This window comes from Piliocolobus tephrosceles, chromosome X, assembly GCF_002776525.5.
Source record: "Piliocolobus tephrosceles isolate RC106 chromosome X, ASM277652v3, whole genome shotgun sequence".
In the NCBI taxonomy this organism is placed as follows: Eukaryota; Metazoa; Chordata; class Mammalia; order Primates; family Cercopithecidae; genus Piliocolobus; species Piliocolobus tephrosceles.
This window is the reverse complement of record NC_045455.1, coordinates 81,120,812-81,136,887: the sequence shown is the minus strand read 5'-3', so window position 1 is coordinate 81,136,887 and position 16,076 is coordinate 81,120,812. Positions and strand designations below refer to the sequence as shown.

At 31.2% G+C, this 16,076-nt stretch overlaps 1 protein-coding gene across 2 annotated transcripts in view; it reads left to right on the top strand.

Moving 5' to 3' along the window:
* Nucleotides 1-16,076, top strand: part of NBEA (neurobeachin) — a 743,995-nt gene that overhangs the window by 162,144 nt on the left and 565,775 nt on the right. For both annotated transcript variants that reach the window (XM_023208811.1, XM_023208812.1), the window contains exons 12-17: nt 374-526; nt 1,661-1,829; nt 8,422-8,501; nt 9,239-9,301; nt 9,388-9,485; nt 13,767-13,859. In XM_023208811.1, coding sequence (XP_023064579.1) covers nt 374-526; nt 1,661-1,829; nt 8,422-8,501; nt 9,239-9,301; nt 9,388-9,485; nt 13,767-13,859 — 656 coding nt within the window. The remainder of the gene's footprint in view (nt 1-373; nt 527-1,660; nt 1,830-8,421; nt 8,502-9,238; nt 9,302-9,387; nt 9,486-13,766; nt 13,860-16,076) is intronic.

Genomic DNA, 16,076 nt, shown 5'->3' with positions numbered 1-16,076 from the left:
TATTTTAAACACTATCACTTTTTATTTCTATGTCTAAGATCTCTTCTTGTAGGTCAATTTTTATAAAAAATGAAACGACATTTATAATATTTCATTTCCTTAGCTTTATCTAATAGTAGCATTATTTAACTTGAATTATTTATCTATAATTGTCTTAGATCGGACTTCAAATAACAAGCTATCACTCAAAGAAATAGCTAAAATTTTAGATATTTTAAAAAATTATATTTTAATGGCAAAGAAAATATAAATGTTTATTTTATATTTCTTGGGGATAGTATATGAAAAATTCGTGTGTGCTTATGCTAAGTCAGAAATTACACATTTTGATATTCTGGATATTTCTAGCTAGAATTTCTGTTTTCTTTCTTAGTCATCAAGAGTTCATATAACTAGAGCTGTCTTGGAGCAATTTTTGTCTTTTGCAAAATACCTTGATGGTTTATCTCATGGAGCACCTTTGCTGAAGCAGCTTTGTGATCACATTTTATTTAACCCAGCCATCTGGATACATACACCTGCAAAGGTATGAATTTTATACTTACTCAGTTTGTTTTAGTGCAATGTTATACATTATAGTTGCTGGATCTAAAGTATCCAGTGGAAAACATTTAAACATTTTAGCTTATTTTATAGTTAATCTGCGGCAATTGTGTTAGGCAGTATCAGGAAATCAAAATATTTATAAGTAGTAAAATAAATGAAACTATAGGTAAAAAATAATCTTTGTGTAACACTGCATTCTAACATCTTTAGATGTGATACATACTTTTCCAATGAAGAGAATTAGCTATACCAATTTTTGAAAGATGAGGAAAGAGAACAGATAACTAATTGTATTATGACTGTAATCATTTTGCTGGAAAATTGCTTTCATTTTGAAGGCAGAATTTATATCATGACATGTAAATAATACTAATTTAAAAATAAATATATACATGAAGTAAGTATTTTTCCAGATAATAACAGAAAATTCTTATTATTTTATATATAAGGATTTATTCCTAGTTGAAATCAATAATGAGGGATTTTTTGATTTTGAGCTATCTTTTACAGTTTAAAAATATCTCACCAAGTTACTAATTATTGCCTAAGCCCAAATCTGAATTTTGAGAACTCTTCTAAGCAAGATGTCTGACATTCCATCTCTATGCTCACATGGTCAGATTGTGAAAGCGAACTATATATTATGGCCATAGGTGAGGAGAATTTGAAATTGCATGAACTTTTAGGATATATGACAAAAATATATATGTTTTCAGATATGCTTTAGCTGACTGATGTTCTGTTGCTATGAAGAAATTTATACACTGAAAGCTACTGAAATGTATTTTAAGAGCTTTAGTTGACTTTTAAAATATTTTAATCTTTTTACCAGATTAATTTCAATAAATTATTAAATCATTTTAAAATTATTTAATTGCCACAGCTATTAGACTACCTTTATTATAATAAGCTTATTAGAATATGTTAATTGCAGATTATATATTTTTAAATATAAATAATATTGAAGAAGAAAGTTATTTTTAACCTCCTAATAAATGGTCATCTCTTGACCTTTACTAATTCGCATTTAAATTAAAACTGAATGTATATTTATAATATAAGCACCTGAGGCATTTTAAATTCATTTTGATGACTTGTTAATATTCTGTATTAGGTTCAACTTTCCCTATACACATATTTGTCTGCTGAATTTATTGGAACTGCTACCATCTACACGACCATACGCAGAGTAGGAACAGTATTACAGCTAATGCACACCTTAAAATATTACTACTGGGTTATTAATCCTGCTGACAGTAGTGGCATTACACCTAAAGGATTAGGTATGTATAACACTTCCACTGTATTTACATTTGCCTATGATTATTCTGTATTCTGAGTACTGTTACAGTGAGCAGTGTACATGACTGTGAAATCACTGAGATGTTTTCTTACTTATGTAGCAAACTGGCATATTGAGAATTGTTTGTGGTGAAGAAGTTTAGGGCTTTTCAATATTAAATTATTTTGGAATAAAATCAGATAAAAAGCAACAGTAGTCTTTATTTTAGCCTATATGCTTTTTTCATTCAGGAAAATACATTCATAATATTAAAAACGGATGAATCATATTGGTTGTAACTGGTGTGTTCTAATACATCAGTTGCTTTCGACATTTTCAGATTGCTACTTTTTAAAATATTTTTTTTTCCAAATTTATCCTTTGTTCTGACTATAGTGGAAACTAATTTAATTCTTCACTGTGATTTCTTTTTTGTTTTGAAAATATAACAAGTTTTTCTAATTATACAAAAAATATAGAAAATAAAATAATACAGAAGAAAAAATATATTTATGACCCAAACCCCAAGAATAATTACTGATATGATTTTGTCATGTTTTCTTCCAGTGTTTCTCATTGCATACATATATGAAAATATTTAAACTTTCTAATTATAAATGGAGATTTTCTCAATTTTTCTATCTTGTTCTTTTCTCAGCTTAATGTAGTAATGGGATGTACCATTTACATTGTTTCTAAAGTTTTGATTCGTAAATATTAGAGAATTCTCTCATTTATATATGTGTTTACCTGCATCTTTGATTTGTTTAAAATTACTGAGAAAGGGGCTAATGACAAATGTTTTAAATTTTTTTCAGGAATGTCATATTATTTTACAGTTTTGCCAGTAGTATGTTAGAGTACTTCCTTTTGTGTGCTCACAATAGCATTGAATATTATAGTTTTGTAATAATCCCATTGATAAGGAAAAGTAGCACTTTCCAATTTTTTTCTTTTTTCTTTTTTTTGAGACAGAGTCTCGCTCTGTCACCCAGGCTGGAGTGCAGGGGCTAAAGTGTGTTTCCTATAAGCAGCATATATTTGGATCGTGTTTCTTTTTTTTTTTTTTTTGAAACGGAGTCTTGCTCTGTCACCCAGCTGGAGTGCAGTGGCGCAGTCTCGGCTCACTGCAAGCTCCACCTCCTGGGTTCACGCCATTCTCCTGCCTCAGCCTCCTGAGTAGCTCAGACTACGGGCGCCCACCACCATGCCCGGCTAATTTTTTTCATATTTTTAGTAGAGACGGGGTTTCACCATGTTAGCCAGAATGGTCTCGATCTCCTGACCTCGTGATCCGCCCAACTCGGCCTCCCATTTTACTATTTTAATATTTATGTAAGCTTACTTTTATTATGTCTTTTTATTTTATTAATGGGGCTTTAGAAGTTAATTATACTCAGATCTGTTATTTTGTCCTTTTATGGCCTCTTCCATTGCTTTTAAGTTGGTAATGCCTAATATTTATTGGATTTTTCTGCCAAGCACTCTGCATATTAATTTAATAATATATATAGTAATTATAGACATATTCATATACATACATAAGACTGCATCTATATATAACTTTTTTTTGGATATCATCCTCATTTTAAAGATTAGGAAACTGAAAGTTGGTACAAACCCACCAGCACCAAAATTTAAATCATACCCATCTGACTCAGAGACCTAGTTCTTAAATGCTACACTATGATAGCGTTTGCTCTAAACAGATCTTATATTCACACATAATAATTTTTGCCTTAAAATATTAATTTCTGATTTACAGAAAAGTTACAAAGTTGTAAGCATTGCACAAAGAATTTTTATATGTCCCTCACCAGATTCTCAGTATTTTATATCTTACCACTTTAGCCTTTACTATTCTCTCATGCTCTCTTTTTATGTATATATAAGCACACCTGCAGATACATACACATATTCTTTTCTGAATCAGTTGATAATAAATTGTAGACATGATACCCTCTCACCTCTAAATATTGTGTATTTCCTGAAAGGTAAAGGCACTTTGTTAAATAACCAGAGGATACCCATTAATATCAGTAAGTTAGCATTAATATAATATTATCATCCAATTCACAGACCCCATTCAAATTTCACTAATTACAATAATAATGTCCTTTCCAGGAAAAAAATTATTTTGCCCTAAGTCTGTTGAGGATCATATGTTGTGCTTAGTTGCATTCTTACTTTTAATATTCTTCAATGTAGAATAGTTTTTTAGTATTTCCTTGTCTTTCAGGACCTTGACATTTTTGAAGAATACAGACCAGTTGTTTTTTTTGGATAACCTTAAATTTGAATTTTCTATTTTTCCATGATGATTCAGGTTTTTCATTTTTACAAGAAATTACAGAAGTCATATTGTATCTGTCTCCTTGTATTGTGTCAAGGAGGCACATGATGTTGAGTTGTCCTTTTCCAAGTGATGTTAACTTTAAACATTTGATTAAGGTATTATCTTCCAGGTTTCTTCATTATAAAATCACTCCCTTCTCTTTGGTAATTAATAAGTATTTGGTGGAGAAATACATTGAAACTATATAAATAACCTGTTCTTCAACCAGGTTTACTTGTTTTAGTTCGTTGATGATTCTTACTAGAAATTATCTTTATTGTGGTGACTGACAAATGATGATGTTTTCTAAGACATTTAGTTGTCATATCTACTGTGAGGAAGAACTTGTTTTACCCCTCCACTCTATCTATCTATCTATCTATCTATCTATCTATCTATCTATCTATCTATCTATCTATCTCTCTCTCTGTCTATCTATGTATCAATCAATCAATCAATCAATCAATCAATCATCTTTTATATCAGTATCAGTATGTATTCAATGTGTTATATCAACAGTTGGCATACTTTCTTTGCAAACGGCCAGATAGTGTTTTAAGCTCAGGGAGCCATAAGGTCTCTGTTGCACATAGTCAGCTCTGACATTGTATTGCAGAAATAACCACAGATAGCATGTATATGAATAGGTTTGGCTTGTTTTAGTGAAACTTACAGAAACAAGTGGCCTGATGGATTTAGTCCTAGGGCTGTGGTTTGTTTGTCTCCTGGGTTGTATCATTATTTTGATGCTCAAGATTTGGCCAGTAGGACCCTTCACATGGATTATGGGACAAATGCCCATAAGTTTTAATACTTTCTTACTTTCTGAAACAAGATGTTTCTGACTTGTCCTACACTTTGATTATCCCAGCCCTGAAATTAGCCATTTTTCCAAGAAGCCCTGCTTTGCTTGGTGGATACGGTTTTTAGGAACCAAGATCTGGATGTGAGGTGTGCTTCTTGGTTTTTGAATGTCATTGCTTCTACATACTCTTAGTGGACAGATCTAGGAAATGATGTTTCTATCTATGTATATAGGTACATCTCAACTGATTTATCTATATTAAAACCATGAGTTCTCAGCAGTACCTTCAATTCCAGTCCAAAGCCACATGGCTCAACCTAGCCTCAAACTTTTAAAATTTGCAGCTTTCTTCTTCAGTAGTGAGAAATCTTGCTTCTATTGTCTTTAATATATTTATATATTTTCTTATTCTACTTTGTAAAACCGGTGTTTTGATACACACTCCATAACCTTCTCAGCTTTAACATTGCTAGTCATCTGTAACCATACCCTCAGATTTAACTCTGTATGGCCCTTGTTGTCTCCTCAGCCCCAGTTGTTTCTTTGGCACTGGCCACCCTCCTGACCTCTACTGTCTCCTTGGCCTGACCCTGGAAGTCTTTCCAGACTCACTTGCCTCTTTGGCTCTGTAAGAGCCTGGGTATCACCAGAGCCTCTGCTCCCTCCATAGAACCCTTGCCCCTGAGGCCTCACTGGCTCTAGCTACATCAAAGAGAGGGAAAGGAAGAGAACCAGTACATATATGTTAAATGAAAATGACAGGAAAGTGGAATGAGCATTTATTTTTCTTTGTCATTTAAATTATTATTTTACTTTAACATTTTAATACTTTGAAATTAATTTTTTTTATATAGTAGAACATAAGGTTCTGACTTGAAGTATGTAGTTTTCTAAATGACAGCATTTTTCAATACCATTTTAAACAAATGCTTTCTTTTAAGGATACTCTAAAGATAATTTGCACCACACTAGCTTTCGTAGAACTGTTCATGTGTAGGCACTCACCTTGAGAAGTAGGATATTTTTGCTTTGACTATGACTTAACACTTTTGTCTCTTAAATTATTATTTATATAGTTAACTGTAGAAGCATTGAGATCTATTAAAAATATTATAGGACAGGTAATATGTATTTATGGTAGCAAGTGAAGTAATACAAAGGTTTATAAATAAAATGTTACTACTCTCCCAGGTAGCCAATGTTACCAGTCTTGTATATCTTTCTACTGCCTTTTCTCTGCTCATACAAACATGAGCTTACTCATGCACACACATAGGTGTTTCAAAGCTTTATTTTGAATATATCATGAACACAAAGTGGTATAATTACATATATCATTGTAATATGTAAACATGTTATAATTATAAATATAAAATGAACCTCACTTAAACATCACTAAGCTTAAGAAACAGAACATTCCCAATGAGCCTGAATATTCTCATGCGTGATCACATCTCTTTTCTATTCCCTGTCATAGAAATAACCCCATCCCAAATTTTACATTATATCTTTTCTTTACTTGGGTGCTTATTATTTTTTACTATGCTTTGCTCTTTTGCTATTTATGTATGTATTACTAATTTATTGTTTATCTTCTCTATTTTACATAAATAGTGTTATTTGGGGATTTGTTTTTTCATTCAATTTTATATTTGTTAGATAAATCGGTTTGTATTTTATTTTGTAGAAATGGATTTATATCAAGCACAAAGCACACAAATATGTATATATTTCTTTGCAGCATGCTGTTTGTATTGTGCAGTATACAATAAAAGTGATTATTGCTAACATTTGAGTGCTTATGATTAAAATGAGCCTGGTACTAGTCTAATTCCTTTACATATGTTGATCCATTTAATCCTCACAAGACATCGTATGACAAGCAGTATTATTATTCTTATCCTAACAATAAAGAAGAAAACAAACCTAAGGCACAGAGATGTTATAAAACTGGTCCAATTTTATTAATTGGTAGCAGAAATAGAAGTAAGAATAAGGACATTATTACTAAGACAGTATCTGTGTGTTTTGGGATGGAATGGGGATGTGATCAGGAAAAGGAATGTGGCACAGAGCTGAGGTCTGGAGCATGGTGAGGGCTTTGGCACGCAGGGCAGGATGGGGCCACAATCAGTTGTTAAATATTAAGGAATTTTATGAGCTGTTCGTTAAACTATTGGTATCTTGAACTTGAAATCAGATTATTATTAATATGATAGAAATCAGAAATACATAAATGCTCAAAATCAGGACCTCATCCCTCCACTCTGCAGATATAATTCCTTTACCAGCATACCAATGGTTGATGGGTTTCCCTGTCAGGCTACTGTCAGTGTTCAATTTATTGACCAAAGATGTGTTTATACAGGTGTTCATTTGATGATAATTCATTAAGTTGTTCATGTATATTTTCTGTACATTGGCAATATTTTACAATGAAAAGTTTTTTTAAAGTAATACCAAGTGTCATTAGGAGGAGAAGAGTACTTTGTGCATCTTGGTAGCAGTGGGGCAATAAAAGGTGGAGAGCAGTCTGGGAAATAGGGAAGATATTTCTTTTATTATAATAGGTGGGATGGATTTTTTGGATAATAACTTGCTTGCAGATGTAATAATCTTCATGTAAATATTAAGTGAATAAGCAGATGCTATAAATTATACATGAAGGGATTATGCTTTTAAAACTTGTCAAGCAGTAGATAAATACTGGTTGCTATAAGAAAGGCTTAATGTTAAAGGATTTTTATGAATCCAGCTTCGTTTTTTAAAAGTATTCTTTATTGTATATTATGAATATTACATATATTATATTTTCATTTTTTAAAATAGATATTTTGAAATTACTTTAAAATTTGTACATTATGATAGAACTGTTATACACATTTTAATATTTTTTGCTCATTTTCACTTATTGACACAGCATTTATTAAATGCCCTCAATAATATATATTTTCTGTATGCAAGTGCCATAGAAGAAATAGGCTAAAAAGCAGATAATTACAATAAAACAGAGTGTCATTTTTTCTGTGCTTTGTTAAATAATGTGTGGGGTGAAAATGGAGAGAGTCCTTAAATGAAGACAAATTTAATTGAGAATGGAAGACATATTGGAAAACCTATTAATGTAATAAAAACAAAAAACTATTAAAGTATTAATATAAATAGTTGGGGATTATACATTTATAAATGGATATTAATATATTACAACTTTTTTAAAAGTTCTTTTTTCCACAAAATCAGACATTGAGTAAATAATTTGAAGTTACCAAAAATTTGAAAGCTAAATTTTGGATACTCATATATTATTAAAATTGTATAACATTAATATAAATGTTGTAATTTAGATACATGTAATTATTCAAGAATGCCATAGTATCCCAACATAATTGCATTTAGCTTATTTAATATCTTGTATTTTTTATTTTTACTTTTTTTTTTTCTGTTTTGTTCTAGATGGTCCCCGGCCATCACAAAAAGAAATTATATCACTGAGGGCATTTATGCTACTTTTTCTGAAACAGCTCATACTGAAGGTAAAATAATTTTATATAATTTAGAATTACAGTATATTGGGTAGAAAGGAATTTCTGGCATGTTTTAAAATTGTTACTGTTAAATTAGTAATAGCTACCTTTAAGTCATGAATTGCTTTCAAAATTCTGCACATCTTAGTATTAGCTTTTATTGAACTTAACTAACTTCTGGTTAAATGCTCTCTGAAATCTTCCCTATTAAGGGATGTGACAGAAATGGACAAGGAACATATGAATAAGAATTGAGCCCTTATTCTTATAATAATTGACCATTATTCTAGAAAATGATTTGTGTGCCAACTGAAGAAGGCTTACATAATGCATTTTATTGTAGTAGGATGTTTTAAATGTTAAGAGGAAACCAAAGTGAAAATAAAAATAAATTGTGAGATAGTACCCAAAAATTGATACTGTATAGTCTTGCATTTATATTGTTTTAAGGAAAGAGTGATTAGAAAATAGTCATAAGAATACTTAGATGGTCAAAATATGCTAACTTTTTATAGTGAATGTCAATCAAATATTAATGACTTAAAAATTGATATAATTTTCTAAATATTTACTTAATTAACTTGAAATAATATAGTCTATAAATTGTGAAATATGTGGAGATTTTAATTAAAATATCACTATTTTAAACTTACTTTTATTTTCTTTTAAAATGATTATTTTGACATCTTTTTAAATTAAAATTTTAATTTTAGATGTAAAGTAATAAAATATTTTTTAAAAATTAGGATCGAGGGGTCAAGGAAGATGAACTTCAGAGTATATTAAATTACCTACTTACGATGCATGAGGTAGGACATGTTATGGGCCTTTTATTTTAATTATTTAAGCCAATCTTCAGAGTAAAATTTTAAATCAATTTTGTTGATTTATGCAGGATGAAAATATTCATGATGTGCTACAGTTACTAGTGGCTTTAATGTCAGAACACCCAGCCTCAATGATACCAGCATTTGATCAAAGAAATGGAATAAGGTATGATATTACTATTAGACTTTAATGGAGCACAGTTGTTCCTCCTAGAATAACTCCTATGAATATTTGAATAAATATTGCAAAATCTTACACATAAGAGAATAAATGGAGAATGCTGCTATTGATCCTCGAATACTCAGGAAACTGATGAAGTGTATAAACAGTAGTCTCAGGAATCAAGAAGAGTAATTAAATTGGTTTTGCTATAGTAAGGACATTACAAGTTGTGAATAGAGCTTTTTTTTTTTTTTTTCAAGAAGACACAAAAAAGCAAGGCACGTTTCACCAAAAGAGGATACAATGAAATTTTATGATATGAGGCCTGAGAGAGATTATAGCCAAATTTGGAAGGTTCATAGAATGGTAATAACTTCGGTGTTTTTTTTTTCTTTTTTTTCAGTTGGTGATGAAAATTAAAGAATTTGGAATAGGGGAAATGTTTTTCTCAGATTCCTGTTTTGTTAGATTTACAATCACCAGTGTGAAACATGAGTTGAAGGACAAACTGGCGTAGCAATATCAGCAGGGAGATTATTTTATTCATCTGTATTAAAGATGATGAAGATGGTGACCCGAGACAGTGGCAGTGCAATGCAATGGAAATAACAGAGATTAAAGATATTTTGGAATAAGAGGCCAAGGCCAAAAGAAATTGAAAAGCAACTTTTGTTGTGGCAGTTGAAAAGTAACTTGGTAGATAGGTGAAATATAATTTCTTAATTAGTATTTTTATGAACTTAACCCTATAATTTAGCTTCTTAAGGATTTCTTCTGTTTTATTTTTCTGGAGTTTTAATTAGTGGGATGCGCAGGATATCAAGGTTATATCATGTATAATGCAATGAATTTCCACATCTTTATTGTGAAAAAGAGTTTAAAAAACAGTTTGGAAATAATATATCAGTGACTGTCAAGGGCTTTTTTAAGTGCTTTTTTTTTACTTGGCCATTTATATCATTGAATAACAACTTTCTAGACTTGAAGAACTCCTTTCAAATTAGAGAAGCAATCACTATCTCTATATACATATCCCTATTACTTTGTGTTTATAATTCATGGGGCTGCCAATCTATTTGAAGAAGATTATACATTTAGTGATTAACAACTGTTATAATTTTTTACTCTTGTTATAATTTTTTACTATTGATTCTTAACTGATTTTACCAAATAATGGCAATTTCATATAGTTTGATCTAATAATGTAGTACAGTTACACTCACTTCTGAACTTATATTTAGATTGAGTAATTAGTGTCCTTGTCCTTAGATTTTGCTTTATTATATTATCTAATAAATTTAGTGAATCAGTTGAAGATATCCAATTTACTCTTATGGAAGATACCAAACTTAGATTGTCTAATATGATGAAATGCAGAAATATAATTCTATTATTTTGACACATCGGAAATATGATTCTACAATTGAGAGTACTATTTGGTAAGATCTTTAGGATTTACATAGTATTTTAAATGTATGGTACGAAAGAACTGATTAAGCACAACAGGTTAAAAGGCCTTGTGCTCATGGCTGACCATGAGCAGAGCATGTCAGATTATCACCAGTGTGTTAAAAACAATCACACAGATTAAAAAACGGCCTTTCCTTGACAGTTCAGCTTTTCTACTTCAAAATGCGGAGAAAGCTGGGTCAGAATAGTATAAAAGATGAAAAAAATAGGCTTATTAGATAGAAAATATTGAAAATGACTGAAACATTTATATGTCTGTATTCTAGAAAATAGCCATTAAAGACTAACAGTTTTATATGAAGTGTTTTGGGAGGAAAATTCTGGTCTGTTGTAATTCATACAATTGAGTTCAGTATAATATTTGAATAAAAAGAATGAACTCAGTTTAATTCTGATGGTATGCTAATTGGGCTTAAGGAAGCCCTTGTAATAACAGAACACTGAACTAAGCAGCCAAAAAATTGATATTTTTACATCTGGAAATTTTCAAAGAAAGGAATAGACAACTACGTGTCTTATATAGCTTAAGAGCATTTGCTGGCTGAATATAGTGAGCTTAAGTAGGTGAATTAGGATTATTATTAATTAGTAATGTATATTACAAGTAAACATTCATTAACAAAGTAAATTTCTTACTCATACTGTATCACATCCCTATGTAAGTAGATGTGTGATGGCCCTATACATTTTCATGTTTCAACATTAGTCATAATTTCTCTTGACCCAGGGCAGGGTCTGATACCTTTTTTCCCTGCTACTCAAAGTTATTCCTAGAAAGTAGAAACTCTGTGAGAACTTCAAATTCTATATTTGAGTGTAGCCACATTTTTAGACTGTGAGGGTTTTGTTTTTTGTTTTTTGTTTTTTGACAGCGTCTCGCTCTGTTGTCTACGCTGGAGTGCAGTGGCACCATCTCGGCTCACGGCAGCCTCCACCTCCTGGGTTCAAGCAGTTCTCATGCCTTAGCCTCCCAAGTAGCAGGCACGACAGGCATGTGCCACCACACCGACTAGTTTTTTTTTGTATTTTAGTAGAGATGGGATTTCATCATGTTGCCTAGGCTGCTCTTGAACTTCTGTGCTCAGGCAATCTGCCCACCTTGGCCTCCTAAAGTGTTAGGATTATAGGCGTGAGCCACCATGCCTGGCCTAGACTGTGAGCTTTTACTCTGGTTCTCAAGACTGTTTTTGCTGTTTAATGTTGTATCTTATGATGTCTTGAATGTATTTTTTTTGACATGTCTGACTTTGCTATTCTCAAACTTGTCTTTTTTCATTACTGATCTTGGTTCCTAAAAGTTTTGAAAATGGATTTCATTGTTAACCCATACATACTTATGAATGTGGGATTTGACAAAAAAGATGTTCCAAAGGAAATGATCACTTTTCTCATAGTTTATTCTTTAAATAATCACTTATTCTCATAGTTTATTCTTTTATCATAGTTTATTCTCATAGTTTATTCTTTAACTATTATTCTCTAATAGTTTATTCTCTAAAAAAGAAAAAAGAAGCAGTATCACTAACTTCTTTTTTAATAGTGTAAGCTCTTCACAAAACTAAAAATAATGAGATTAACTTTAAGCTATTTGTTCTCCTTTGTAAGTATCACTGAAATTGTGAAAATAATATTGCATCTTTTACTAGATTCTCTTGTACAGCTGAGTACTTTACCTGAAAATATACAATGGCATTTTAGTTTTTAAGAAACATATTTAATAAAATAAAGCACACTATAGTGTTACAGCACCTAAAGAACCTTCTTATATTCTAGAATTAGTTGCCAGTGTATATAGTTGTCATTGTCCCTTCTACTTTATGGAAACAAATTGCTTTTTTTAATAGAAAAAATATGGAATAAAATGTCTAAACACTTACAAATATTATAATGAATATGGCCTTACTTGTATATAGTACTTGAAGTGATTGTATAGGTTAGTTTGTATATTAGTGGAGGCTGTTTTGCTCCAAGTAAGAGAAAACCTCTCAAGCTTTTGAAGTAAAAACTGAATAACATATTTGTTAAAAAAAAATCTTAGAGTAGGAACCAGGAATTATAGGGCTATTAGGAAACAAATTTGCTTTCTCTGCTGCTTTCTCTAAGCTGTTTAATCCTTCCTTCTGTATGTTGACTAGCCTCTCTGAACAGAAACAAAACATTGCTGTTCTAGTTTCTGTTTTAAACAGTTGTCAAATTCAAGGGCCCAGCAAAGAGGAGATATTGTTTCTTAGACCTTATTCCAAATTCTCAAAAAGGAGAAATAACTAGGCAGGTGCCTACCTGTCATCTAATTAGTCATACCAAGAAAACAGGGTTAGGGTGCAGTGGCTCACGCCTGTAATTCTAGCACTTTGAGAGTCCGAGGTAGTCGGATCGTTTGAACACAGGAGTTCCAGACTAGCCTGGGCAATATGGCAAAACCTCACCTCTATACTAAAATTAAGAGAAAACATTTTTAAAAAGAAAGAAAATGGGGTTATCAAGTTTAAATGTTGGGGCCAATTCTTAGAGAGAAGAGGTGTGGCCTAACTAAGCATGTGTCTTAAAACTGAAAATTGTGTTTGGTATGTTGGGAGGCAGTACTTAGGAACACCAGTCACATTGCCCTTTTGAGTGTATGGCTGAAGGATATGTTTAAAGAAAAATTATTAAAGCATGCTAGTTTTTAATTTTTCCAAAGAATTATAATCCTGAGAATAAAATCATTAGAGAAATTTTGTATTTCACATATGTATAATTTATTTGTAAAGTATATAGTGTGTTTTTGTTTTTAATATTAGTAAGTTTTTAAAAGACAATTTATGTATTTTTTAGGGTGATCTACAAATTACTGGCTTCTAAAAGTGAAAGTATTTGGGTTCAAGCTTTGAAGGTTCTGGGATACTTTCTGAAGCATTTAGGTCACAAGTAAGTTGATATTTGTCATGATGCATTCTAGAAATAACTATTGAGATTATGTTTTTATGAGTTTTGTATGTAATGTGAGATGAAGTTTGACTTGAATAATGTAACAGTGGAAAATAATAGCTTTCTGTGATAGAAGTTGCAAAAAATTTTTATAAAATATATTAGTAGTAGATTATGGAACAAGATTACAATTTGAGTAATATAGTTTATTTCTATATTCTTCCTAAAAAGAAAGTATTATCTCTTCTGAAGATGTAATAAAATATTTTGTCAAGACAAAACGATGCACATATAGGTATGATTTCAAGGAAAGCTTTCTTGGCAAGGAAATACCACGTGTATGTTGAAGTCTCTCTGGGAATTGATCTTATGCTTACCTACTGAGTCAGTATTTGTTATTAGTTTCTAACAGTAGGGCTTATTGATTCATTTTGTGACTTAAAGATGCTAGAATACCTCATATCTTTTCCCAAATCCAGAATTTGAATACTTTCTAAGAACACTTTTTGTGTAAGAAACTACTGCTGGCTTAGTGGTTGCAATTCATACTACACTATCCAGTGTGTGAATATAGTTTTAAGAGTATATTTTCCTTACAAATGAAGCCAAGGAAGTAGTGCAACTGTAATTTAGTTGTTACTAGATGAGGTTCCTATCAGAACCTCATTGTTGTCCTTTTTTTTTTTTTTTTTTTTTGGTACTTACTTAAACTTGCAGAGCGCTTATTTGTAATAATCATGAAAACTGCACAAAATTCAGATAAGACATGTCTAACAAGCTGTATAGCCTAGAGGTTTAAATATTTTTAAAATTTTGGTACCAAACCATAATTAAGTAAGGGAGACTAGATATGCTATGAATATAAGGAATAGTTCAAACAAGGCCAGGATTGTAGAAAAGGATACACACACACACACACACACACACACACACACACACACAGACACAGACACACAGACACACACACATATGTACACACGCACATACATGGAACTGTAAATACACTTGGTGACAGAGTACTGGGAGTGAAGAACCATATGCTCTTTTTATATTAAGAGATAAAGATCGCTTATTTAACTTCAGTTAATTAAAATAAATTGACTGGACAAAGTTAAAGGATTGTAGCCCAAGATGCAATCTCCTAAAAATGTCAAGAAAGCACATTAAAAAATTTACAAAAAGATGAAAACTCAATACCAAATTAAAAATAACAAGCAGGCAATTTCCTGTATAAACATGGTATTTAAGATGCCCTATTTTCCCCTCTTTTCCTGTAAACTGTATAAGTGATATAACAAGAAGTAAAAAATGTACTCTCTACCACAAATGTTATCACAAGTAGAAGACAGATGCAAATATATGAACCCCAAAATATGGGTATCAGCTGCTTAAAGTTGCTAAGGTTGGGTGAAAGCTGTTAAGGCTAAAGAGAAAATACAAAGAGAGTGGTGAGAGAGTTCAGTTATAGCAAATAGGAAGTGTCAGTGAAAGTACATTTTCTGAAGATGAGAGGCACACCTTAAATTGCAAAAATAGATCATTTGTTTGAAATAATAGATATACATATATCATGCCTGATAGCAGAGTTTTTTTTAAATCAGATTGGTTTCAGAAAAGGAGAAGATATATCACAAAGAATTACACAGATGAGCTATATTTGTGGCAAGCAGTCTGTCTCTGTAGCTATAGAGAAAGAGAAAGTGTTTGGATTGTGAAAGCAAAAAGATTACCCTTGTCCCTTCTTTTACACATGTTCATGGAAGTGTCCTGCAGACGGATGGTCCATGTAAATTAGACTGTATCAAAAGAATTGGCAGATCATCAGTGCATGTGTATCAGATAAAAAACATGGAAAAAATAAGTTAAAGTAATCAGTACATGAATAGCACTTAGCAGAAAAATACTGCTATGGAATATAAAGCATTTTGATTTAAAAATGTGCTATCATAAGTTAAAAATCAGATGAAAACTCAATACCAAATTAAAAATAACAAGCAGGCAATTTCCTGTATAAACATGGTATTTAAGATGCCCTATTTTCCCCTCTTTTCCTGTAAACTGTATAAGTGATATAACAAGAAGTAAAAAATGTACTCTCTACCACAAATGTTATCACAAGTAGCAAATAGATAATAAATACATACACACATAAGTAGCTTCTGAGAAAGAACCACTGAACAGAATTTGGAGAAGTAATCCAGCTACTCAGGAGGCTTA